A 27,244-nucleotide genomic window follows, 5' to 3' on the forward strand; every position below is an offset into this window, starting at 1 on the left:
GGAGAGAGATGAGGCTACGTAAGGAGAAGCAATCTGACCTAGGATGCAGAGAAATTGGAGTGGTGAGGCCACAGGCCAAGGAATGCCCACAGCTACCAGAAGCTGGAAGAGGCAAGGAAGGATCCTCTCCCCTGGATTTCCCAGAAGAAATCAGCCCTGCCATCATCTTGATTTTAGCTCCATAAGATTCAGTTCAGACTTCTGGCCTCCGGACTTGCAAGAGAACACATTTCAGTCATTTTAAGACTAAATATATGGTAATTTGTTACAGAAGCAATGGGAAACTCATACAAACCTTGTCCAATGGCAGTGGTTCCCGAACACATCCTGCTGGCCTTTCTTCTGGAGTTGCTCTCTTTTTTCCTGGGGATGTCTCTCCCATACCTTTTGCCTGCTTTACTCCTACCCCTTCCTTAAGATTCAGCTTTAGGCCCAGTGCCTACTCTCCTGGTTGCCCCAGGCTGGGTGAGGGTCTCTACTCCAGGTTTGCACCACACCTGAGTACATCCTTCCCACCGCAGTCACCAATAGGTATTATCATGGTATTTATGTGTCTGTCTCCCCACTAAGCTGTGCACCTCTTAGGGGCAGAAGTCAAAAGCTGTTCTTCCTGCAGTCCCCTCTGTTTCATGTCTAGCATAGGAACTGGCACATAAGAATCCCCAAGAAGTGTTGAAGGAACGAATGAACAAGTGGTCAAAGCTTCTTGACCTCCCAGATTCAGGTGACTTTGACATCCACTCCACTTCTGCTATCTGTTCTTGCAGCTTATCCCCTGGCCCTTGCCCCTGGCACTGAGCCCTAAGGAAATCCCAAGTCAAACATCAGCCAGGAGCAGGTCTGACAGATGAACTATCCACTGAGTATCCTGCAAAATAAATACCACAGGGAACACCTAGAATACCAAGAAATAACGAAATACTGTACCGTATTTGTTTTCTTGGGGGGTGAAGATCAGCCTGTAGTGCAGAATGTGGTAATGCCTAATTCTTTCTTAAAGTGACATTCCTTGAGCTTCTCAATCGAGCCCCCATAGCACTGACCACTCAGCTACTACTTTCTGCAATTCCCATACCTCCATAATGATTCAGGAGACTCTACTACTAAACTCTAACTATTCCTAACATATAATACGATTTAGCTCCCAGTAAGACCCATAACTGAAATTCTGAGAGCTAGTTTTGTGCTACAACGGATTAATACTGTATACCTGAAATGGGGTCATAGGCCTCCATTTACTATTTGATAAAGGTATTAAGCTGAAGCTATGAACACAATTTTGTTCTGCAAACTGTTTCTCTAGAAGGACTTTTACCTGACTACTGCCACATGACTTTACTCTTTGTCAGACAAGACAGGCTGCCAATCTTCTCCAAGGTCTACGAATTCAGGAAGACTTTACTAATGGAAAGCATGTAAAACAAACCACAGAAAACCAAAAACAGACCACAGCAAAGCAATACGGAATTACAAACTAACTTTAATTACATCAACAGGAAGAATTTCAAACCATGTTGAGAATTTATAGTTTAAAGTTTAAATCTGGCTAATGTATCCTAACTGTGACATCATTCTCAAAGGTGAAAGTATTTGAGATGGCAAATGGACAGAATAATCATTTAGGTAGCATCTAGGAATATTGCTACAATTACTTTACATAAATAGAAATCCATGTCTTTATTAGTAAGGTTTCACGTCTTGGAGTAAAAATTCACATAGGACAGGCTTATAAATATACATAAATCTCAAAATCAATAACAATTGAACATTAGGTACACAATTATTACAAAACAAATATAACCCATCGGTGTCTATTTAAAGGCATAGTTTTTTACAAAATAGTATTTGTAGACAGTCTCAAAAAAGTATATGAATACTCCTGGAGCCAGACTATTCCAGCTTGTCAGCATGTCTGTGGGAATAAGGCAAGTGGGGAAGCTGCACTCACTCTTCCAGATGGCAGGACATCGTATGTGATGAAACGGTAACTACTCCAGTGACCCGGGTGAATGCCACAACACCCGCTGCACCCCATGACCCTCGGGAATCGCTTACCCTCCAGAAGAAGGACCTTAACAGCTATTTGCCTAATGGCAAATATCCTGGGGGGGGGGGGGAGGGAGAACTGAAAACAATCCAGCATCAGTGTATTTTACAAGAAAAATCTCAAAGAGCCTGAGGAATCACGTCAATTTTCAGTCTCCAGACATACTTAAAATCACATTAGCATAGCCTCTACTTTGTGACAAGGAACTTCTACTCAAGTCGTTTGTTAAGTATAAAAACAAAGAAGTCCAACTTGAAACTAAATACCTGAATAGGGACTCTAAATACAAATCAGGCACAGGCTGTATCAACATGCCGTTTACTCCGTTAACGTTAGCTTTAGTTTCTTAACTAAACATATAGAAAAGTCAAACTCAACAATGATACGTTATATATTTTTAACAATTCATAGAATGTTGAGTGGTGGAGGCAAGGCTTAAAAAAAGGAATTCTTTCTACAAACTAAATTCCTATAAACTAAAGGGTAGTTTTGCCTGCAATCTGCACAATGTTTTTTATCTCTTGGGTTTTACAGTGTTCAAGAGATCAGAAACAGGAACAATCCTGACAAAGACCTTCACATGGGTATGGCATGTAAATATAGAGATTTATGTATATCTTATCATGTATGTACAAATATATATACAAACACACTGAGATTAATCCAACTGTTCACTAAACATAACCAATTCTGTTTAGAGAACAAGGATATACACTTATATACAATTATATACAACAAAGTATACACATCTCAGCATCTGGCCTAGTACAGGGGCTCCCGAACATTTTTCCATTAGGATACACAAAGGAGAGGCTATAGTCATGTGTGTAAAACTCTCCCCTGGGTGTAACAGATTTAGATAACCCTTGAAAAGAAATCTACAGGGAAATAAATTATTCTTAAACACTGTAATCCCCACCATGAAGAGCAATGCAACAGTAAAAGTCATTCATGATTTCCACAGCTCAGAGTATTTAAAACTGCTGCTCACTCAGTTCTGAATTTACTGCAACAGAGCTGAGGAGTGGAAACGGAGACTGCAAAGCCTAAAATCTTTACCATCTGGCCCTTTACAGAAAAAGTATGCAGACCCCAGGCTAGAGCCAAGAAGGACACACAACCTCAGGGGTAACATCTTGGAAACACAAAATCCAGAATATAGGTGGTAAACTTAATTACAGAAGTTGTAGGAAAAACTATCTGGGATGAAAAACCTATCCTGAGTGGTCCCGACTTTCCGATTTCCTTAACAACAAAAGCCAGCTTAAGATCATTAAATATGGCTCCTGCATTTCGTTTTTGAAATCATGGTTATAAATTCAGCTTTGAGACTACAGTGGCACAATAAAAGGGCACTGGGTTCCAAACAAGAAGACCTGAGGTTTTAGGTAAATCACTTCTAAAAATTAACTAAGACAAATACATTCTTCCAGTATTGTCCAATCTGTACATTAAAAAAAAAAAAAAAAAACTATTAAAAGCGCTAAAATGACTGATAAAACAAAGACTAAATGTCTTTAAGAAGGAAGTTGAAATAAACCGTACCCCTTTCCCCAAATAGAACTATAAAAGTCCTTTATTGTGAATCAGTAAAGAGAGGAAAAAGCACCTACCTAATTTGAGTGTGGAGAGTGGGTTCCATTTAATAAATGTGTAGGATAATGTGGGTTAATCCACATTAAGTGCTTAGAACAGCACTAAATACATTTAGCTGTTATTATTCTCTTCAGGAATTTTATAAAAAAAAACTGGTTAGGCATCTCCCCTGTGACAAGTAGTATGCTGGAAAATGGGAATATAGAGATAAAATAGAAATTTATTTTTGTAATAGGTAAGAATAAATGAAATTGAAGTCTACAGAATTTTAATTTCAGTGTGCCTATAATGATTCTGTGAAATGACAGTGCAATGCCGTTCCGCATCCCTGGTCTGTGAATTCTTATTTGTGAACAACCATTATTGTTAAAAATATCCACTAAGTTTCGCTGTAGGATAAAATAGCATGGCTAGTAACCATCTTCCTATTTGTGTCTCAGAAGTTCAGTGTTCACTAAAGAAATGGTTTATGGTTTGATCACAAGTGGGAGCATACAAAAATGTTGGCTGGCCAGTTTGGCACCGTATACGAAATATAAGCCTCTGAACCAACCAAACTTGGCACAGAAGTACAGTCATTTACTTGTTCTGTTGAACGATGTTTGCTGAGCGCCTACTGTGTAGCAGTGCCTGTTACAATGATGAGGAACAAGAAATGGTCCCTGCACCAGGGAGCTAGCAAGGGACGGTGAGCAAGAGTTTGAAGTGCAATGAGTAATACGATGGGGAAGCCCAGTGTGCTGTGGGAGCACACAGCGGGGACCAAAACCTATCTAGTCCAGGGGAGTGGAGGAAGAACAATTGAAGCCGTGACGTGAAACATAAGTAGGAGTTCAGCAAGCACAGAAGTGTAAGATGTCTGGGCACAGGCAACACCATGAGAGGTGAGTGAGAGCAAAAGATGATTTTGGAGGTAATCAAAATGGTTTGCAAAAAAAATAAATAAATAAAAAATAAATGGTTTGCATTGTACCCTGGTGGCAGTAAGAAGTCAGAGAACGTTCTAAGCACAAATATGCAAAACTGGTCATCAAAGTAAAATAATTTGTGGAAAAATTAGCTTGACTTGAAATTAAGCAGAAGGAAAATCCGTTAATTTATTCATTCCCTGCCTGCTACAGAGGCTAGCCAGTCTCTCTTTAGTCTCAATCTATTTATAGCCGAAATACTATATACATGAGCATGAAGTATAAAAATATTTGCCTTCTTATATACAAGGTCGGTGCCTGCCTACTCCGTATCCTTACTACTAAACAACAGCTACAACTTAAAAGGTGTGCACAGGCCATCCTCAGCTGGAAGCAAGCAGAGGGCTTAGTTCTGTCCGAGGCAATCACAGTGAGGTGGAGCCACAGACTTGAACGAGATGACCTGAGTTTGAAGCCTACACCCAACTCTTTTGCTCACTAAATGTCATTTAATCTCTCTACATCTGCAAGAGGATTATTTCTCTAACATTCCTCGGATGCACCTGGTAAACCATGTCACAGAATCTCGATGTTTTCCTTATTTTTTGTGCAGTTCCAGAATTCGAAAGCTTTCTCCCCAGGTGGACTTTCACCTTGATGTGAATTCCAAGGATGGCATTAGAAATCACAGTCTCCAGTCTTGTTTAATCACAAAATCCACAAAGTTGGAGCCAGCTCTAAAGCAACAAGGGGCGGGGATGCAAACCAGAGGACTCCAAAATTCTACAATGCAAATCCATCAGCAATTAACTATATCCATAGACTCTTTTCCTCTGAATGGGCTGTTAGCAGAGACATTTGGAACAAAGGAACATTTGGGTTCCTTTGAAAAAACAGAATGCATTAAGTCTAGGAATTATTATAAATTATGCTGACTGCTGGTCCAATTTACAAGTCTGAATACTTTGAATGGATAACTCCAGATGAATTCACTTTAGGGGTCATTTCCCATTTTCTAATTAAAGAAAAATGTCATCTTAAAAAGTTTCTACTCCAAATCTCCACAATCTTCAAAAATGTTGATTTATTTTCAAAATGCCTTTCATTTTTATTAAGATGCTTTGCCTATTATAATACATATTTAATCATACACCCAGTGGATGTCAACTCTTGACAATACAATTAGCTGTAACCACGGATGAATACCTTAATTTATAAAATACAGTGATAGAAGAGTCCAAATTCTAATCACTAAGAATGCCCATATTTTATCATTAATATAGTTGTACATCTTCAGGTACACTCACAGTTCCTTTTCTAACCTTTCCAAACAGCAATAAAAATATTTTCTTGTAACTATTCACTGATTGAGAAGAAATTGCAAGTAAATACGAACCATTTTCTTATCATGGTAACCTTTCCCTTTCTCCCCATCAGCTGTATAAATATCCAAACACATTTATGGAAATTTGAAACTTCTTCTGCCCAAAAGGCTGGTCGTGAACCAGGACCATCCAGTGAAGTTCTCTTTAGTAATGCTTCAGGTAACTCTATTGAGCTGTAGTCGGAAGAGTAAAGGTTGTTTAGAGACCCTGTGCCTAGCTCTTTCTCTACCTTGTTATGTGTTATCTGACCAAGTAGCCACATGGCATGGGTGTCACCAAAAAGGCAGCTTTCTTCAACTTCAAATCTCATTCAATACGCTGGCACTAATAAGTTTCATCAAGCCAACTCAGAGATGGTATGAAAGCTGAAAGAAGAAAACACACTTGAAAGTGCTTAGAAAAATTTTAAGTAACTACTTTCCAAAAGTATGGGATCAATATTAAACAATCTTCTTTGATTAGAAAAGAAGCTTGCTCTTTCCTCCAAAAAGCTGAAATCATAAAAGTCTTTTTTTAAATAATAAAAACTAAAATTATACTGCATACTCTTTAGAAATATATTATACTAAAGACTTAATAATCCATTTAATATGTTGGCTTTGCAGCTGTGGTTAAGGAGTTCCCATCAACAGGTAGAAGGTCAGGGCAACAATGAGAAGCAAACAAAATGGAGAAGAGAAGGTTTGATAGGCAGCCGATGGCATAAAAATGTCTTCATACTTGTAAATACTGACAACACGCTCTGAAGTCGGTGGTGAGTCTATATCATGTCGGGTGATAGAGCCTTTAGGAAAGAAAGCAAAAGGAAGGGGGTAGTCAAAAAAAGCGCACAGATTTAAAATGATGTATGCAAACAACAGAAAAACTAGACAAGTCTTTCACATTGAATACATAAGCGGGGATTATAAAGATCTGGAATCACGTATTAGAATCATCAGAATTCTCCATAATGTTTGTACATACACAGAAATAGAAAGAACATAAAAAGTAGCTAAATTTACCCCAAAAGGCTGGCTTTCATGAATCCACACCCCCCTACCAGAACAATACTATTGATCTATTGCACCCCACTTTGTTGCTTCTTAGCACTGTATGAATGCCTACTTACAAGGTGTCTGATGAGTTTTATCTTACTAATACCAAATGAAAAACCGTATTTTGATTTTAAGCAGCAAGAGCTACTATTTTTTCCCTCAAACAGATCTTTTATATAATGGATCATCAACAACTCCTGATCATGTCATACTTGCTTACAGATGGAAGTCTCTTTCATTGTCTGTGGTACAGGAAGTGGTGGCCTGCCCGGGCCAGACCAGAGAGTGTGCGGTGTGCTATGTGTGCATCTGTATGTCTGACAGGCAGAGTGAGGTGGAATAGTAGAGAAAGTAGGAGGATTCAGATACCAAACAAGTGTTTGGACTGGAGACTTTTTTTTTTTTTAATCTGGTGAGACGTGTAAAGAGAGGAAGGCTGTGTGTATGGGATGCTTAATAAGCTGAAATTGATTCAAAGTGCCTGACCTCCTGAATAAGTCACATGGACCTCGGGTTAAGGAGACTACAGGCATGTGAGTTCAATACAAAGGCCTCCTTAGAAATAGGGCTCAGAGGGGTGCCTGGGTGGCTCAGTCGGTTAAGCGGCCGACTTCAGTCAGGTCATGATCTCATGGTCCGTGAGTTCGAGCCCCGCGTCAGGCTGTGGGCTGATGGCTCAGATCCTGGAGCCTGCTTCCGATTCTGTGCCTCCCTCTCTCTCTGCCCCTCCCCCATTCATGCTCTGTCTCTCTCTCTGTCTCAAAAATAAATAAAAAAATTTTAAAAAAATGGGGCTCAGAGTGTTTTTTATTTTTTTTAAGACAGAGAGAGACAGAGCATGAATGGGGGAGGGTCAGAGAGAGAGGGAGACACAGAATCCGAAACAGGCTCCAGGCTCTGAGCGGTCAGCACAGAGCCCAACGTGGGGCTCGAACTCACGGACCGCGAGATCGTGACCTGAGCTGAAGTCGGAGGCTTAACCGACTGAGCCACCCAGGCGCCCCAGAGTGAGTGTTTTTTAAAGTCCCATCTGGCAGGGAAGCCCAACAAATTTGACACATTAATTGCCTGCTCCAGGGTCCGTGCTGGCTCCTGTCAACACAAATTCAAACTCCTCAGATTGGCATGGAGATTTTTCATTTTTTCTTAATAAAAAAAAATTTTTAATGTTTATTTTTGAGAGAGCGTGGGTGGGGGAGGGGACAGGGAGAGAGGTAGACAGAGAGCCCAAAGTTGGCTCCTCGCTGTCAGCACAAAGCCCGATGTAGGGCTCGAACCCACTCACCATAAGATCACGACCTGAGCTGGAATTGGACGCTTAACTGACAGAGCCACCCAGGCGCCCTGGGAAATTTTTCTTTCAGCAGATCCCATCACCTCTCCCACCTAACCTACCTCCCTCATTGGTCACATATGATGGGCTCCAAGGTTTAACCATGCACCTCCACATCAGGCTTCCCTTGAGGGAAACCTAATCCTATATCCCCTTCAAGCCTTAGCTTAAAGTGTATCCCCTCTGAGAGACTTTAAGAGTGTATAATATATGATCAATAGAGAGTAATTTAATCCACAGAAGGTGCTCCAGAAACAGGAAAAGCACAAGCCCATATATGGGGTAGGAATATGTCTGTTCTGTTTGAGGACAGAGACAAGAACAATTGTCCTGAGAGGGCTAATCAGGCAACGTGGGATCAGACTTGAGGAGGGCTTAGAATGTTAGGCTATTATTCCATTTACGCTAGATGATGACTTTGCAAAGCACAGCACTTTCCAACTTGTAAAGGAGTTTCAAATACTTGTTTTCTCTCAATGCTTACAATGATCCTAGGAGGTTGGTATTATCATCATCCCCATTTTAGATACAAAGAAATTGGAGTTCAGAATTTAGATAAAGGCTGGGTACAGCTACCAAGAGGGAGAACCCACACTCAAATCTAAAGTTTTAGTTTTCAAATGCTATCATTTTAAATGAGTTCATTTCTCCAGGCTAAGATATAATTTATTTCCATGAGTACTGAAAGTTCTCAAAGATATAACTGCAGACCCATTGTTGGTATCATGGGAAATAAGCAAACGGGGAAGGTGTCACAAATCTGCAGGCATCCAAATGATTTCCCAATTAGAAACAGGCAAAAAAAAAAGGTATAAACTCTCCAGACTAATCAATGGAAACAACTCGAAGAAGAAGATTAGGCAACAGAGAGTTGACAAGCACACAGTACACAAAGATGCAATTAATTGCTAGGAGCCAGAATGAGTTCTCCTACAAGCACCATGAACAACTAACTCACTTTCGTTTTTAGGCCGTTAGGCTTGATCAGCCAGGAGGAAGGCTGAAGACACCATGCAACGTGATTTTGGCAGCCTCCAAAAGGTCTCATGATATCCTTGGGTCTTTGTGGGGGATCTGTTGAAGAGCCTTGCCACCCAGAGTGAGGTCATCAATGGACCAGCATCCACTGAGAAGTTTGTTAGAAACACAGAATCTTGGGTCCCACTCTAGACCTACTGAAACTGCATTTTAATGACAGAGCCAGGCAATTCCTGTACATATTAAAATCTGAGGAGCAATGGGCTAAATTATAGGATAATCTGGTGGGTTTGTGACCACCAGAACAGTCATAAAGTGAACACTAATGAGACGCTTGGTGTCAATCTCTAGAGAAGTCTCAAGATGTCCTTTCCTGTTCAGTATTTTTTACATTTAGAACATAGGAGCTAAGAGTACTCACTGACTTTGGAGTCAGACAGACCTAGGACGGAATTTTAGTTCCTCCATTAATTGTTGTATAGCCTTGACCAAGTTCCTTAATCTCTCCAAAATGAGGATGATAATATCTATACCTTTCAAGGATGTGGTGAGGAGTAAATGAGAATGTTGTGAGAATTTAATACAGCACATACCCCCACATATAGCAGATATATGATCTGTTCCATTAAGCACACAGCTCATCATAAATTACCTTGTACTGTGCTAGCTACGTATGTGTATTAGTTGTCCATTTGTATGTCTGTGTATTTAAGTCCATTACAACTTCCTGAAGGCAGGATCATATCTCCTTTTTCTGTTGTATCATCCAAAGGGCTTATCACTCTCTTGCCCAAAAAATAATGAACACAAGCAAAGCAGTGTCTGGTGTTTAAACGGGATGCCGAAGTGTGAGCTTACCCTGAATGGCTGGACCCCAAGCAAACAGATAATACCAACTCAAATGCAGATCGACAATTGTTTCATCTCTGGGAACGTTCACAGGGCGTTTAAATCTGCAGGTGACCCGATTGTTTTCAAAGACTCCTTCTTCATCTCTGGCAGGGTTTCTCTGAATCTCTTTTGCCCACTGGCCTACATTATAGAAGTGCTGTATGCGGACCCTGCCATTGTCATCATGGACACAGGCCATGACGTCATCACCACCCTAACATGAAAAACAATGGGGGAAGAAGTCAAAGGTGTGTCTTTCACAAACTTTTCTGCTAGAAGGAAATTTCACTCAGATATATCCATTTCATTACCTCTGTAATTTGAAATCCCACCCAGAGAAACCTATTTTTTTATTAAAAAAGCTTTAACCAAGTGAGTGAAGTTAGCATTACAATAACTGACATCAAATGCCTCCTTATGTGATGTTCAAAGAATACATCTCCAGCTATTTAGTATTCCTGCTGACAACACAAAAGTAACCTAATCATGAGGAAACAATCAAACAAACCCAAACTGAGACTTCTACAAAAAATGATTACAAAAACTATTACAAAAATACTTATAATCTTCACAAGGACTGATGTCATGAAAGACCAAAAAAAGAAAAAAAAAGGCTACGAATTGATTTCAAAATAAAGAAATGCATGACAACTAATAGTGTTCGTAGACAGAATCCTAAGTCATAAAATAAAACTTTCTATAAAGGATAGTATTGCGACAATGGACAACACTGGAAAATGGGCTGTATATTTGAAAATACTATCATATTAGTGTTTAACTTCCTGAATTTAATAAATAGATTTAATCTCCAAAGTTTCCAGAAAATAATAAAAATAATATAGCAAGTACCAGCAGCAACAGCAGGGTAGTGAGATAAAGCACGTGTGGAAAAGTGACATCATTTGTTAAAAAAAAAAAAAAAGAAAAAAGTTTGGAAGTAGACAGTGGTGATGGTTGTATACTGTGAATATAATTGATGCCACTGAAATGTACATTTTACAATGGCTAAAAATGGCAGACTTTATGTTATGTACATTTCACCACAATAAACAAGTTATTTGGTGAATCTGGGTGAAGCAAATGTGTTGCACTATCCTTACAGATTGTCTGTACCTTTAAAGTTTTAAAAAACAGGTCCAAAAAATGGGTGGCTCAGTCAGTAGAGCATGAGACTATTGATCTCAGTGTTGTGAGTTTGAGCCCCATACAGGATGTAGAAATTACTTAAAAATAAAATCTTTAGCGGCACCTGGGTGGCTCAGTTGGTTGAGCGTCCGACTCTTAATTTTGGCTCAGGTCGTGATCCCAGGGTTGTGGGACTGAGCCCCATGTTGGGCTCTGCATTGACCATGCAGCCTGCTTAGGATTCTCTCTTTCGTTCTGTCCCTCCCCCGTTCTCTCCCTCTCTTAAATAAACATTAAAACATACACACACACACACACACACACACACACACACACACCCCAAATCTGAGCACTTCTCACCACTCCCACTGTTCTAACCCTGTCTAAGCTGGCCTTCTCTCATTGTAGAAGCCTCACAACAGGTCAGCTGAAGAGAATAAGGTGGCTCCTATTGATAGAACAGCAACATGTGCAGAGGTACAGAGGCCCCAGAAAGTCTGGCTGTTGGAAAGCACCCTGGCATAGTGAAATGGCAAATGATAGTGCTACAGAGGAAGGAGGGGAAGAACACAGCAGAGCACAGAGAGAAGCACAGGTAAGAGACAGACAGCTGCCTGGGATCCTGATGCCCTGCCTGTTCCTGGTCCTGGCTTCTGGTCTTTCTCAGGACCAGATGTGTTCTTGCCCATGTGTACTATGGAGGAATGAATTGTTGGACTCAATTATTCAATCCCCAGTACTAGTATTACAAACCCACACTTTCAAGGGGCCTCTTGGTAAGATAAGTGAACTCCCCTGTCCCTTCATTCTGGGCTTCACAGTGTGACTTACTCTGGGCATTGAAATGTTAGCAGATGTGATGTAAGCAGAGGTTGGAAATAAGTTTGGATGGATCATGCCTTTCTGCCTCTGCCAAGAAAACAACATGCCTTGGTAGCTGCTGGTTCCAGAATGATTAGAGAAAACCTGAATCCAACCCACGGACAGGAGCCAAGCCCAGCTGAGCCCTAGCCAAATCACACACATGTGAACGAGAAATAATGCTTATAAACGGTGTAGTTTTGGAGACGCTTCTTGCAATATTATTGCCGTAACAACTAATAAATGCGGGTACCACAAGATACCCTGTATTCTCATAACCAACCCTTTCTTTTGTTTGAGCCAGCTTGAAATTTTTTTTTAACTTTCAATCAGAGAGCCATAACTAATATAGTCATTATTATGCTTTGATCAATTTATTTGCTTTGCTTTGAAAAAGGAAATCAAATGCTAGAAATTCACTTCTCACATTTAACAGTGGCATGGGAACCTAGAGAAACAAAACCATGCCCATTCTCTAAAATCTAAAGTAGCACAGCAAACTGAAGGAAAAAAAAAATCACCTTTTATCATGATTCGCGTCTTACCATTTTCTTGTCTGAAGAGAATCCAACTGCTACCCAACCATCTGTGTCGGCACTCAGTTCAAATTCCACATCAGCCCCTATCATCCGGTAGCTAAGGAAGTAGTCACAAGTCTCTGCATTACAGCCCGGTTTGCCATATCTATAGGACATATCAAAACATATCACTACTTCTTCAGCTACTTATTCATAAATACATTAAGAAGTCATCAATGTATCAGGCACACCTCAGCAAGATTATCAGATAAATTAGATCTTTGCTACCAGGGATCTCAAAACCAGTTTCACTCAGGAGAGAACACAGAGAGGATCTAACTGCTCCTTTTTATCCACATACATCCTGAGGGACCAGAGATGGGAAGGGGCTTCCACAGTGAGTCAGTAGGGCCTCCACTCCCAGCCAGTATTCTCGACATTATATTAGAGCTTCTCAGAGACTAGTTATTACTGAATTATTTCTGAATCCCTTCCAGAGGAAAAAAAAAATCTGAGTTAATAAACTGTCTTTGTTAATTAAATGTATACCAGTTCTTCTTTACTTACAAATTCCCATACAACTAAACTAACAAAAATTTACAAATGAAATATAAGTTAAGCTACAGAACCAGGAACATTCAAATTCCCAGCATTCGTGCAATAGATAATGCAGTGTTACTGAAGGTGGATTTTGCTTACCTGCATAGGGGTATATTTGACTATACTGTGCAGGGTCTCTTGGTTGAACATGCTCTTACCACCACCACTAAACACAATTCCACTAAACACAATTCCACATTCCTCCACTTTTATCTATTTGAACCACTGCAAAACCCTTATACGTACAATACACCAAATGGATACCTCATCTGGTATTCACTGAGCACGAATGCATCAATATTTATAAAATCTGCGCTCTGTCAGGCTACCTGATGCTAACACAATTACAAATTTAGACACCAGAATATAGGGCAGTATAAACTGGTTATCCAGATAGTCAGATTATGCAGACATTAATCTTTTTAAGGAGCACTATTGAAATGGAAACGCAAATTTAAACTTTCTTACAGAAGACGTGTGGACCCTTTAAGAATCTGAAAGCCCTAGTTGAGGAACATCATTTTTACACCATTTTCACAATAGCAGAAAACTAGCAACGGGTGAGACCACAGAAGCTCAGGTGGGAGGCATGTGAAGAAACAGGGCACAAGGCTGTCAAGTGCTGACTGAGGAGGCAGGGAACACGCCACAAGGCTGGCAGGTACCCTGAGTAGGTGGGAAGAGATGTAAATTTCAAGACAACATGGAATGGGCTGAAAATGCTGAACGGGGGTAAGGAAAGCTAAAGGAGAAATGAATGTGCCAGAAAACAAGTCACCCTGAAGCCAGCAGGTACTGAAATTCCTTCCCTCCTCAAAAATGTCACCCATTGGGGCGCCTGGTGGCTCAGTCGGTTAAGCGGCCGACTTCGGCTCAGGTCATGATCTCGCGGTCCGTGAGTTCGAGCCCCGCGTCGGGCTCTGTGCTGACAGCTCAGAGCCTGGAGCCTGTTTCAGATTCTGTGTCTCCCTCTCTCTCTGACCCTCCCCCATTCATGCTCTGTCTCCCTCTGTATCAAAAATAAATAAACATTAAAAAAAAAATGTCACCCATCACTAGGCTTAATATTGCTGGCCATGTTCCTCAATAATAGTATTATTTGGATTCTTAAAAATTCCTTAGAAATACCTTTGTAATCCAAAGAAAACTCAAAACCCCTTTATTCAATTTTTTCTCCTTGAGCACTGAAGAAAAGAAAAGAAAAAAAAAATTCAGAACTTCCAGTGCAGTGGCCATCACAACCTTTACTCAAGGACAATTTATCCTAGGAAATAACAAATTCAAAGAGGAGGAGGCTTTTCCAACAATGTGGAGCTGTCTGGATGGGAGGTTCACTGTCTGTATTGGTGTTTGCTAGCTCCCATCATGTCTTGATAGAACACTACTAATAATCACAGAGGGACTCACTAAACCTAAGATAACCAGCTATAATAATCAGTGTTTAATGACTATTTAGTATCACCCAGATATTCCTAAGTCATGAGTCTTTACTTGAAAAGGAACTGGAGGTCTTAGATGTCTATCATTGTCTGTCCCGCTCACAGCCTAATAAGACATAGCCTGTGCCACGATTCTTTTTCATATAGCCAACTGGTTAGGAGTCAATACCTGGGCCAATGGCAGTATGGTCATAAGTGAAAAGCCAGGTCAGAGCGTTCCAGTGCCAAGTAGCATTCTAGAGTTTACGGCGTCTAAGACCGAAAACTGGGGTGCCCACCAGAAACAGGCCACATCCCTGCTGAAGCTGTGAGGGGGTGCAGGCCCTGATTAGAATAACCTGTATGCAATTTAAATACTACCTTGAGAAGTAAATCAGTGTCTTAGCCTTAAAGATATCCAACTCGCAGATCTACCAACCTAAAGCATCCCTTAGTCTTTCCACAGTCATCCACTTTGATTTTGGCAAATGGATCCACGGGAGGAGCAGTAGGGAAAGGGTAACCTAGACGGTGAGAATAAACAATGGTTAGAAAATCCAGTGACAGCTTTTCCAAGGAGACGTTTTTCTTTTTAATATATTGACTATTTTCCATCACACGTGTCTAGAAAGGCTTCAGGTCTCAGAAAAGGGCTTTAAGCCTAATCACCCTCTTCATGATGGTAGGATGCACAGTACACATCTTTGACACAGTCTTGCATGTTAACTGAGGATATGTGGCCTTTCCCTCATTTTATAGGCAAGGAACCTGAGTCAGGGGGTGGCATAATTCCATGTAACCACTGGCTCACCACAGTCTCTGGGAGTGTGAAAATCAGTTTTCATGCAGCACATGTGCTCGAAGAGAAAAAAAAATCAACAATGAAATATATATTTGATGGTACAGGTTTTCCTTTCCATTTATATCTATACACAATAGTAGGATTTTCCCCTTTCTCTGAACTTCCATTCCTCATTAAGCTGTATAGGACATTTTCATATCTCACTAAATTCTTCGAACAACACCGTTTCTAACAGCTGAGTATCTTTCTTGCAAGATGACTTAACATCATAATGCATTCAACCACACACTGAAGGGCAGCCCTACATTACGCTTCCAGTCTGTGACAGCAAGATTTTTTTCTTTGGCTGTTAACTCCAGGCACACAGGAACCATGTGTGATTCATCTTGTGTTCTCTGTCCAGCATAGTGCTTGGCATTGGATGGTGACCACATGATTGTCAAATAAATAAAATCACCCACAGACATTAAGAAATGTAAATAAATATAAACTTGAGGCTTTGTTTACTTTGTTCCATCAGGTTATGCCTTATTAAAAAAGCCACCAGGGAGCCTGGGTGGCTCAGTCGGTTAAGCATCCGACTTTGGCACAGGTCATGATCTCATGGTTTGCGAGTTCAAGCCCCCTGTTGGGCTCTGTGCTGACAGCTCAGAGCCCGGATCCTGCTTCAGATTCTGTGTCTCCCTCTCTCTCTGCCCCTTGCCTGCTCACACTGTCTGTCTGTCTGTCTGTCTCTCTCTCTCTGTCAAAAATAAACATTAAAAAATAAATAAATAAAAATAAAATTAAAAAGCCACCAGGCCACACTTTCTTGGCACACATCTGTACACCATGGACAGTTCATTTCTACTACCCTAGATCTTGACCACATGCTAAAATACAGCCCTAGCTTTTTGCCATCTTTAAGCAATTGAGCCAAATGCATCAGTTTTTCCACTTTTATGCTTATTTTATGCTCAGTCCTAAATCTATTTTGGTACTATAGACTGAGACCTGCCTTAGATGAGGTGGTTTTATTTTTTTCTCTTAACATTTTATTGAGCAACCGCTTAATGCTACAAACTATGTTAAGCATCTGCATATATGTTCTTCTTATTTCTCACTACAATGCTGAGGTTATTTTTTTCTCAGAATACAATACAATGACTACTTACATTTTAAAAATTCTATAGGTAACCGGGACGCCTGGGTGCTCAGTCAGTTAAGCAACTGACTCTTGATTTTGGTTCAGGTCACGATCTCACGTTTGTGAGACAGAACTCTGTGCTGGGCATGGAAGCTGCTTAGGATTCTCTTTCCCTCTCTCTTTCTGCCCCTTCCCTGCTTGCACACACGCTCTCCTTCTCTCTCAAAAAAAGTTACTAATAAAAAATAAAAATTCTATAAGTAACTGAAAAAGACAATCTCTTATAATGCTGCTTCTCAGTTTCTCCATATTTTTTTCCTACTTCCTAGCATCTAGAATAATACACTGGCATTATTTCCAGCTCAATAAATGCCAATTATTATTACTATTGGATTATTAAGTTTTGTAAAATACACAGAACCAATATTATTGGGTAAGATCATTTCTAGAAGAATGGGTTTCTTAGTTCTAAATAAGAGCAAGTTTTGAAACAAAACTCACTTATAAATGTACCAAACTACTTTATTACTGTTGGCAAAATGGCTTCTCAGGGCTTTTCTAGCACTGATTTCCTATTATCTTATATGCTTCTAAAACTTGAAATGAGAACTTCTTTTGTCAAATGCATTTGGGCACATTTTTCTCTTGTTTTGTAAGATGTTGTATAATAATTTGGTTTTTGTCCCTGGTCCCTGGGAAGAGAGGGCTCTAAATCTTTGGGATTCCCTAGCAGGACTGTCTTTGCTATTCATGAGCCCCTTGGGATCACATGATTGGGGTTGGTTACCAGAGGGACCAATCAGGTGATTCGAGGTTTGGGGCTGTAAGACAGCCCCATCCCCAGGGAGGGGTAGGAGGTTGGAGACTGTGTTCAATTATGTAGCCAGTGACTAAATAAATCATGCCTATGTAATAAGACCCCAGTAGAAACCCTGGACACTGAAACTCAGTGCCACTTCCTGGTGGGTGAACAAACTAATATTCAGGAGAGTGACAAGGCCTGATTTCGAAAGAGGGCACAGAAACTGCATTTGGGAGACTCCCAGACTTCACCCTGTGTGTCTTCACCAGCTGTTCCTGAACTGTACCCTTCAGTGTAAGTATAGCACTTTCCTGAACTCTGTGAAACATTCCAGTGAGTTACAGAACCTGAGGGGGTTTGTGGGTAGCCAGCTGATCTAACGTGAGGGCAGTCTTGTTATGGAGCACCCCATTTAAACTGTGTACTCACGCTGGGTTATCTGCACCAGAAATTAATTTCACTAGATTAGTTGGGGTTGGCAGAGCAATATTAAGCACAGCAATATTACAATTTTTTCCTTGAATTTAAATAATCTATTTGGCATAAAATAAGTTTGGACTGTGTGCCAGTATTTAAGCTTTGGTCTCTGAGCTACAACCCAGCCTTCTATAGCCAACTTTATGATGGGCTAGTACTCTGCAAACCACATTTCTCCTTTGCCAGCTGGCTAGACTCTGTCAAAAGGAAACACTGGAGGGAGGCTGGGAGGTAGGAGGAAGGAAAGAAGACCACTCCTTCCAGTTGACTTGTTGTCCACTACACAAGTCCTCAGTGATTCTACTTCGTCATTGTGGTGACAGATGGTTTCACCTTTTCCAGCTTCTTTCTAGACTCCCATAACCAGCCTCATCATGCCTTCAAAGGAACCATCAGCAGCTGTGCAGAAAGCCCTGTTCTCAGAGGCTGGGCTGCATTTCTGGGGATGGTCTCTTGTCTGAGCTTCTAGGTTCTTACAGTCTCAAGCCTTTCTCTTTGCCCCCACCCCTCCTACCACCCCAGGCCCAGGGCTGGTGGCTGCTTCCTGCAGTTACTGTCTCTGTGCTCCTTTTTGCTTCTCCAGTCCCCCAATACCTACTTAGATAATTCCCAGGCTGGGCATCCTGTTAAAAAAAAAAAAAAAGGCTTAAATATGGTTTCTGTCTTTCTTTCTGATTGGATCCTGATAGAGACTAAATGGATTATTCCTTGAATACCAACGCAATGTATCTGTAAAGACTGTACCTTATTAGCTGTTATCATCTTGATAACTAGCTAGATAATAGTGTTGTTCAATAGGACATTTTACATGCACTGTACAATTTTACTGGAAAATCATTTTGATTGTAGAATTTTAAGCACATAGGTACACCAAATTAAACTGATGGTATTTCTTTGTTTATGGAACATTCTTATCAGTCTATGCAAAGCCCATCTTAATATTTTCCCTAATCCATTCCTAACACCATTTTCCTCCCCATCTTAGACACTTGGTGTAGTGTATTTCATGTATATCCTTCAGCAAAGGCTGGAGGTTTTCACAAAATGAGAACTCTGACATACATATCTTAAAAAAGCAATATTTTACTTGATAAATTGAAAGCACACATTAGTAATAATGGGTACCCCGCCAACATGGAGTTGGGGGGTAAGCTTCTCATCTCTTCATAGGGGATGGGCATGCCTGCCCAGGGTAAGGTCCTGCCTTGTTGCAAAAATTCTTTCATATTCCCAACGACACCATCCTGAAAGTCTTGCATGATTACATTATAAATTAATCTCTAAAGTGCCTTCAGCTGAACCTGGATCTAAAGTTGAGGTTCCAGGGCCAATTTTTCACTATGCCAACAGCGCTGTCCTGCCATGCTGTCCACAGCTGCACTGCACTGACCATTCCATGGCCATGCACAAGGTCTGGAAGCCCCCAAGCAGAGCAGACTGTCAAGGGCCCACCCAACCTACCAACCACTGTCCACATGTTTATTTTTACATATGTGTGCTCTGGAAAAATAGATAGCTTGTGTATGCTTTTAACCCGCATAAATGACACTGTGTGTTAAATCTCATTCTGTTTATTATTTCCCTTTGGAAGTCCATCCCTATATGTCAATGTGAGACCTGTTATCACTCCTGACTGAGTAGCATTCCATGATGTACATATAATGGCATTTTCTGAAATAACCTCCGAAGTTTAGACACTGAAATTGCCTTCAGTGTTTGCTTTGTCAAATAATGAAGGAGACGAACTTTCTTACGTGTGTTTCTTGTAGACATATGCAAGAGGTTTTTGTTTTGTTTTAATAAACCATGGAGAGCAATGATTGGGTCCCACCTGTAATTCCACAAAGTTCAATGAGATGAGTATTTGGACTGGGAGCACCAGTTTACAATCCCATCCATAATGCACAAGGTCCCTGTTTCCTCACACCTTTGCCTGTACCTGATGCCATCCAACATTCTCAGGATTTTAATCTGTATTTTCCTAAGTACTAATGGGGTTAAATGTTTCCTCATATCTGTATCAGCTACTTGGGTTTCCTCCTCTAGGATGTGTATATGTGCAAATATCTTTGCCTTTTTTTTTTAACCTTGGTTTTCAGTATTTCTTGTGGACTTTGTGTGTATTCCAGATTATCAGTTTGCTGTTTTCACACGCATTTCTTTCCTTCTCGTCTGTCACCAATCTTACTTTTTTTCTCTGACAGTCTTCCTTGGGCCAAAATCTTTAAATTTGATGTAGTTGAGGAAATAATTTTTCTTCTTTTGATATGTGCTTTTGGAGTCTTGTCTAAGACATTAGCCTCCATTCTAAGGATAGGAAGAGATTTATTTCCCCACACGATTATTTATTGACTTTGTGGTACTGCCTTTCACATTTAGACCTGACCCATTTGGAATTTATTTTTTTATACGATGTGAGGTAAGAAAACAGTTTTATTTTTCTCCCTACATTGAATCAATTTTTCTCAACACCATTTATTAAATAATTCATCTTTCCCCTAGCAACTTATGATGACACCTTTAATAATTTACTGGTTCTCATACGAACATAGGTCTATTTCTGGACTTTCTGCTTTGTTTTTAGATTATCTGACTGTTCCTGAGCCAGGACCACACTATATGAATTACTAGGCTTTGTAACGTATCTCAGCAATTCACAGAACTTGATTCTTCCATGTAAAGGATACATCCTAATTTGTCAATTTCTCTTCCCAAATACTGCTGGGCTCTTGTCTGGAATTGCATTAAATGGATAGGTGAATAGGGGGAGAACTGACATCTTTATAATACCAAGTTACTCCTTACAAGATCATGGTATATTTCCCATTTATTCCTATCCTTTGTATATCTTAATAGGTCAAAAGTTTTCTCTACACAGGACCAGGGCATTCTTTGTTAGGCAAAATTTGACATTATACAGATTTTTGTTGCTATTTTAAATAATATCTTGATTTCTTTGACATTTTCTAGCTTATTGTTGCTAAAGAAGAGAGCCTTTGGTTTACATAGGCTGATCTTGTTTATGGTGACCTCATTGCATTCTCTTGATTTATAGATGTTTGTTCTTTCTGATTTTCTATGTAAATACTCATATCAAGAGAGAGAAAACATATATTCACACAAAAACCTGTACACAGATGTTCACGGCAGCATGATTCATAATAGCCAAAAATGGGAAATAACCCAGATATGTATCAATTGATGAATATTTGTGGTTTCCATTCTTGTCTAATTCACAGACACTGTCTGTTTCTTTTCTGCAATCCCTTGAGCCTGTTTTGCCATACTCCACTGGGTGGTTAATGGCTTCTGGTTTGCTATTTATTGCTTCTAATTGACTGCTTGGCTCACAGCCTCAGGTATTAATTTAGTACTTGATTCCTTGAAGTTTTAACCAGAAGCTGTCTGTTCAAGTCTGAGAACTACTGCACCAGCCTCTTTCTCTTTCTGAACTGCCTGAATCATCATTTCTGCTTATCAGAGTCATAATGAAGTAAAAATGTCAAGGGACTTTCTATAACGTAAAATATGTAAAGCTCCACACACATGAGAACACCCATTTAGCAAAGCCTTCATCGTGGCACTCCACCATGCAGGAACCTTCAGTTGCCAACTATTCCATCGATCCCGAGCCCCTTTCCTCAGGTTTGCCCACAAAAATACCTCATTCAGCCTGTCCCACTCTATTTCCTAGTGCAGGTCAACAGGGACCCTCTGCTTCACCAACAGGCTGTGGACACCCTGCACCACCTTATCCATAAAGTCAATCAAGAAACCTACATAGTTCTCTGCTACTTTCTAGCTGTGAGTTAACTAACATATTTAAATTTTCTGTGGGTCACTTTCCTTAACTCTGAAGTGGGGCTAAGAGTAGCGTCTCAGTCAGAGGGTTGCTGTAAGATTTAAAGTTAACATGGAGGGGCAGCTGGGTGGCTCAGTCGGTTCAGCGTCCGACTTCAGCTCAGGTCATGATCTCACGGTTCATGAGTTCAAGCCCTGCATCGGGCTCTGTGCTGACAGCTCAGAGCCTGGAGCCTGTTTCCGATTCTGTGTCTCCCTCTCTCTGTCCCTCTCTCTGTCCCTCTCCCCCCCACGCTCTGTCTCTTTCTCTCAAAAATAAATAAACGTTAAAAAAATTTTTTTAAGTTAATATGGATAAGGGACTTAAGGCAATACCTGGCACACAGTAAGCACTTATTAAAAGTTAGCTCCAATTAGTGTTATTATCAGACTACGTTAATGGAGGATATGTAGTTAGATCATATGTAGATTATTTACCTTTAAAGAACTTCCAGATTGGTAGGGTGATGAGCAAAGGATCCACATACAATACATGGTACAGGTAGGAAGAATATAGGCAGATGAAGGAATTTGTGCCCTTTTCCCTGAGCTCTGTCCTCTCTACTGTCTTACTAGTTCTTACCAAGTAGGAAAAACTGTGGTCAGAATTCAATGGTCAGAAACTCATTGATTGGGCCACATTTTACAAGTGGTCACATCACTATGCCTTAAAGATAAGCAACCATGCATATGTTTCCTCTTTTCCTTCCAAGGCAGGGCAAGCCAGCTACCACTATTCATATGGCTGGCAGTAAGACTTTAGGACCTGCAGATCTTTCTGGCAACGAGACAAGAGCAGGAGGCTTTACTTGGGACTTAACGCTAAGCTAACAACACCCAACTAAGTTTTTTCAGAGAACCCTCAGAATAGGATTTTTGTCCATAATCATGAGGTGATCTGTTTTACATTCTGTTGTTCTGCACATATAGATTCTACCTTAAGAACCTCAAGAGGAAAGGGTATGAGTGGTAGAATTCAAGCACCAAGGCCCTATCGAAACTCCTGATCACAGAGAATAAAAAGGGTCAATGGTAGGGTTAGATTGTATGATACGAAAGAATATCCTCACTTGGTGGCAGAGGGTGGGAGAAGGAGAAAATCATGGAAGGCTCCCTGAAAGAGGTGGCAGTGGAGGAGTTAGGAATGTAAGGATTAGTTGTATAGGCTAAGGCCATGGGAATCCCTACGAATTCTGAGAACTAGCATAATAAAACCAAAACAAATTAAATTTAAAAAATGAACAGTTAGGAGGCAATTAAAGATCCCAAATCAGCCAGTTTTCAGCCTCTGGCTTTGGGGGTCTTGGACTATCTGGACACTGGAGAAATGGTTTCTAGACAAGGTTTCAGTGACTCCTCTATCCCCATTATTCTCATTGCCTTTTTCTGATTTCACACTACCAGGTCATGTTTTCATTGAAAACTCAGTTAGTTGGCTACTTTGAACCAGAGAAGAGAGTACCCTGCAGTGAGGAAACAGGAAGCCCTATCACTAGATTTGTACTGATAGGAAGAGTAGTTTACAGGCACTATTTCTAGCTCTTCACTTGTCACTTCCTTCAAAATCAATCAGCAACCCCCCCCCCCCACTTCCTTCTCCACTGAATTTATCCCAGGAAAATTCACCTCTCATTTCCTGAATGCATCAACTATCTTGCACCTTCATGCTATGGGGCCCCACGACAGCATGGGACACTGCTTCCTGACATCTTCTTTCCCTTCACTTTCGGGCTTAGGACATCCACCTGGGACATTTCCTGCTTCTGCTTCTCCCTCTCAGGCAGTCCCCAAAGGCAAGGTCACTGGTTATTTCGAGGGATCTTGCGAAAGCCTGTATTCAGGACCCATAGGGCTAAAACCGAGGCCCAGAGATTTCTGGTGGAGGTGCTGCCCCTGAGAGGCTCAGCCCACAAATGTCCCCACTAGCACCCGCCAGATGGCTGTAGGACTGCATCTGAAGATGCGCGAGACTACTGGAGAGAGAAGAAGACAGTGAAAGCCCAGGGTGAGCAAAGGGGAGGAGTAAGAAATGGCTGTAAAATGAAACTGGGCCAAACAGAAAACTCCAGATAAAGGAGTTGAAGCTTCATCTAATGAGCAGGTTGGAACCATCACGGATTTCTGGGGGTTAGAGCCAAGCTTCAGGCTGTATGTGCAGAATGGGTGACAAAGGGAAGCAGACAAAGTAGGGATGTCTACACACATCGCATGCCCTGCCGCCCCTGTGGGGTCACCTCACCTAAAAGCCCTTCCTTTTCTGTCTCACCAAAGTCTTTCGTGCTTCCTAGCTCAACTCTAGAAAATCTTCCTTGTGGCCTTAGCTGCCTGATGTCCATGTTCATAAACCGTCTGGACTCTACAATTTCATTCCTTCTGTATATACAAACTGACACACAGCGTCTGCCCCTGCTCTCCTCCATTTGTGCCCAGTGAGAATATGAGCTCTCGTGTGCCATGTGTGAGTCACCTGGCAGTGTGCTGGGCTGACTACCAACAGAATAAATATGTATTAGATGCTTTCAGAAACAGATGGGCTTTGAAATGTTTATTCTTTTCCAGAGTGATAGATGCTGCTTCCGCTTGCCATCCTCCCACTGCCCCTCTCTCTCCTTCCCCACCCCCCCCCCCCCCCCGGCCATATGGCTGCCCAGGTAGAAGACTACATTTCCCAGCCTCTCTTGCAGCTAGGTCATGTAATTACGTTCTTGCCAAAGGAACGTGAGCAGCAGTCATCTGTGCAAGCAGCCTGAAAGGTAACTGCTTGTCCCAAACCTCCTCTCTTTCGCCTTTCCTCAAGCTTGAACGAGCACATGCAAGAAACCCAACTTCTACCACACTGATGAGGACAAAGCTTTGCTGGAAGGTGGAACAAGATGGAAGGGGCGTAGGTTGCTGAATGTCCTTATGGAACAGAGCTGTCCCACCTGCCCAGACCAGTCAGACTCATGTGAGGAAAAAAACAAAGTATCTTACTTAAGCCACTATATGTAGGTGTCTCTGTTTTAGCACCTGAACCTCTACCCAACTATTTCCCCAAATCCATTCTTTCCATTTTGATACAATAATTCCATTTTTTTAACTGGGCATCTTACTTCTCAGCTAAAAGGCCACCTTTCCCAGCCTCCTTTGAATTTGCATGTGACCACATGACTAAACTGTGGCCAATGAAGGTAATCAGTGACCTTCTTCCCACTTCTTCCTTCCCACTGCCTAGAAAGTGAATGTAATGGCTGGAGATCAAGCAGCCATTTGGGACCATGAAGTTACATGCTAAGAATCGTGAAGAAACAGAAGACCAGGATCCAGTGTCTCTGATGAGCACAGAGCTTCCGATACCAGCCCAGACTGCCTACTTCTAGATTTCTTCACATGACAGAGAAACTTCTGTCTTATTGAAGCTATTAGTGAGTGCTTGTTGGATGCAGCTGAACCGAATCCTACATAGCAAACATACCCAGCATCATATCAGTTGCAGGGACATTTCAACCCCAATTTTATTCTTGCATATCCCTCTTAGCAGAAGAAAAGGAAAATCACTACTTTCTAAATTGCAGCAGTTAAGAGGCCAGTTTCTATTTCTTCTGCACAGAATCAGCTTGGCTTTTGTGTTCACTGAAGCAACACCACAGGGAGGTCTCTGGCTGACAAACCCCCTAGTCTCTGGGCCCAGCAGCCCCCAACAATGGTGGCTCACACTAGGGGACCCTAACGTGTGTGGTAACAGAAAAGAACTGGGACGAAAGTGGGGAAGGAGCTATGCCCCAGCTCTGATGGCAGGGCAGTGAGCAGGGACAGAATGCCGGTAGGTTGGGGCCCTAGTCACCGCAAATTTAGGTCAATACAAATAGGGAGAAAATAAGGCATCACTTTAAACTGTGATTTCTGCTCCCCACCAGCTTCCCTGCTCTCACACACCCCAGGCCAGATGGCGGCCTCCTCCCCTACCACCCGTTACCCCAACCTCGGACAGAGAAAAGTGGAAGCCACCCGCTGAGAACTGGGGAGCCTAGGCTGAGCCCCACCGGTCCGCAGCCTCGCCTCGCAGACCTCTGCTGACCACCTCCCTCTCCTGGCTTGTAAAGCAGGAGGCGGGTGGAAGGGGCTGATGGCTCTTCGTGTGCCTCATGCAGGCCGGCGGGGGTCTGAGTAGTGCACTCCCCACCCCGGTCCCCGCGGTCCCAGAGCTGCCTGCATTCGCATCCTTACCAAATCGCCCCTCCGGTCCCGCTCCCGCCGCCCCCTCGGTCCCCCACCCCCACCCCCACCCCGCGTCTCCCAGCCGCAGCCCCTCACCCTCCTCGGACAGGTAGCGCAGGTCGTAGAACTCCCCGGCGAAGGTGCCGTAGGAGGAGTCGTGGCGCGGCACCGCCTCGTCTGCACCGGCGTCCCCCCGCGCTCGGCCCCGGGGTCCCCGGCCCCCAGGGCCCGCACCGTCGTCCGCGGGGCTGGCGGCGCAGGTGGCGGGCCCGGCCAGCAGCAGCAAGACCAGCGGCACCCAGGCCCCCGGGCGCTGCCGGGGCGGCTGTGCCATCGCTGCGCACGGATCCCGAAGCCAGGCCGCTCCGGCCGCAGCGGGGGCGCCGCGGGCGCCGGGCCGGGACTGCGCAGCCGCTGCCGCCGCCAGCACGCGCCCGCCCCCGCCCGCATCCCGCGCAGCAGCGGGGCCGCGCTCCCCGCCAGCCTCCTCGCGCCCCGCTCCTCGCTCTGCGCATCCTCCAGCGGGCGCGAAGCCTTGGTCCTGCCTCCTAGCATCTCCTCCCGGCTCGGACCCTCTCCTCGCAGCTTGTCTTCCTCCGCCCTTTATTCCAGTCTCCCCATCTCCCCTTCCTCCCTCCACGAATCCCCAACCCCCACCACACACACAGATTTGGCCCTTCTAGACGCTTGCTTCTGTGCGGTCCGCGGGTGTGCAGCATGGGCATCCCAGAAAGCTCGCTAGCATCACCAATCCCAAGCCTCACCGCAGAATCATGAGTCAGGATGTGCGTTTTACCAAGATCCCCAGAGAGCTCAGTGCACATCCAAATTTTAGAAGTGCTCCCCGGAGAGTGTACCTTGGACACACCTTGCCAGAATTCCTGCCTTCCCCCATCATCTTGTTCCAGACTTTTTGTTTTCTATGAAGCACTTACTATGCCCATTATTTCTTGGGATCATATCAGAAGGAAGTTAAAATAGCAGGATCCCCACTATCTAGATAGGTAAACTAAGATACTTAGAGCCAGAGCTGAAACTAGAACCCAGCTTTCGGGCCGAATTCAGGGCTTATTTTCCAGAATTTTGAAATGTGTCAACAGTGGAGACGACTGGTGCCCTTGCATAACCTAACCCCTTCAAAAGGAGGCAACTGTCAGAGTGGCTAAAATTAACAACTCAGGTAACAACAGATGTTGGTAAGGATGTGGAGAAATGGGAACCCTCTTGCACTGTTGGTGGGAATGCAAGCTGGTGCAGCTGCTCAGGAAAACAGTGTGGAGGTCTTTCAGAAAATTGAAAATAGAAT

The 27,244-nt window shown here is 42.4% G+C and overlaps 1 protein-coding gene across 1 annotated transcript; it reads right to left on the reverse strand.

Annotated features, from left to right (window-relative positions):
- Positions 1-1,460: 1,460 nt before the first annotated feature.
- On the reverse strand, positions 1,461-26,369 carry FRRS1L (ferric chelate reductase 1 like). Its single transcript, XM_019454265.2, has 5 exons — positions 26,035-26,369; positions 15,134-15,218; positions 12,704-12,842; positions 10,140-10,386; positions 1,461-6,720 (listed from the first exon to the last, which is right to left on the reverse strand). The coding sequence occupies exons 1-5, from the start codon at positions 26,270-26,272 to the stop codon at positions 6,548-6,550; spliced, it is 882 nt and encodes a 293-aa protein (XP_019309810.2). The 5' UTR covers positions 26,273-26,369; the 3' UTR covers positions 1,461-6,547.
- Positions 26,370-27,244: the final 875 nt, after the last annotated feature.

This window comes from Panthera pardus, unplaced genomic scaffold (genome assembly GCF_024362965.1).
Source record: "Panthera pardus isolate Hobbes unplaced genomic scaffold, ASM2436296v1 HiC_scaffold_20, whole genome shotgun sequence".
Taxonomy (NCBI): domain Eukaryota; kingdom Metazoa; phylum Chordata; class Mammalia; order Carnivora; family Felidae; genus Panthera; species Panthera pardus.

Excerpts from the sequence above, each read along its gene's own strand:
- FRRS1L (XM_019454265.2), bottom strand. The coding sequence starts at position 26,272 with ATGGCACAGCCGCCCCGGCAGCGCCCGGGGGCCTGGGTGCCGCTGGTC. Across the intron at positions 15,219-26,034 it reads GCGCTACCTGTCCGAGGAGG|GTTACCCTTTCCCTACTGCT; the intron begins GTGAGGGGCTGC and ends CTCACCGTCTAG. Across the intron at positions 12,843-15,133 it reads AAGACTAAGGGATGCTTTAG|ATATGGCAAACCGGGCTGTA; the intron begins GTTGGTAGATCT and ends TATGTCCTATAG.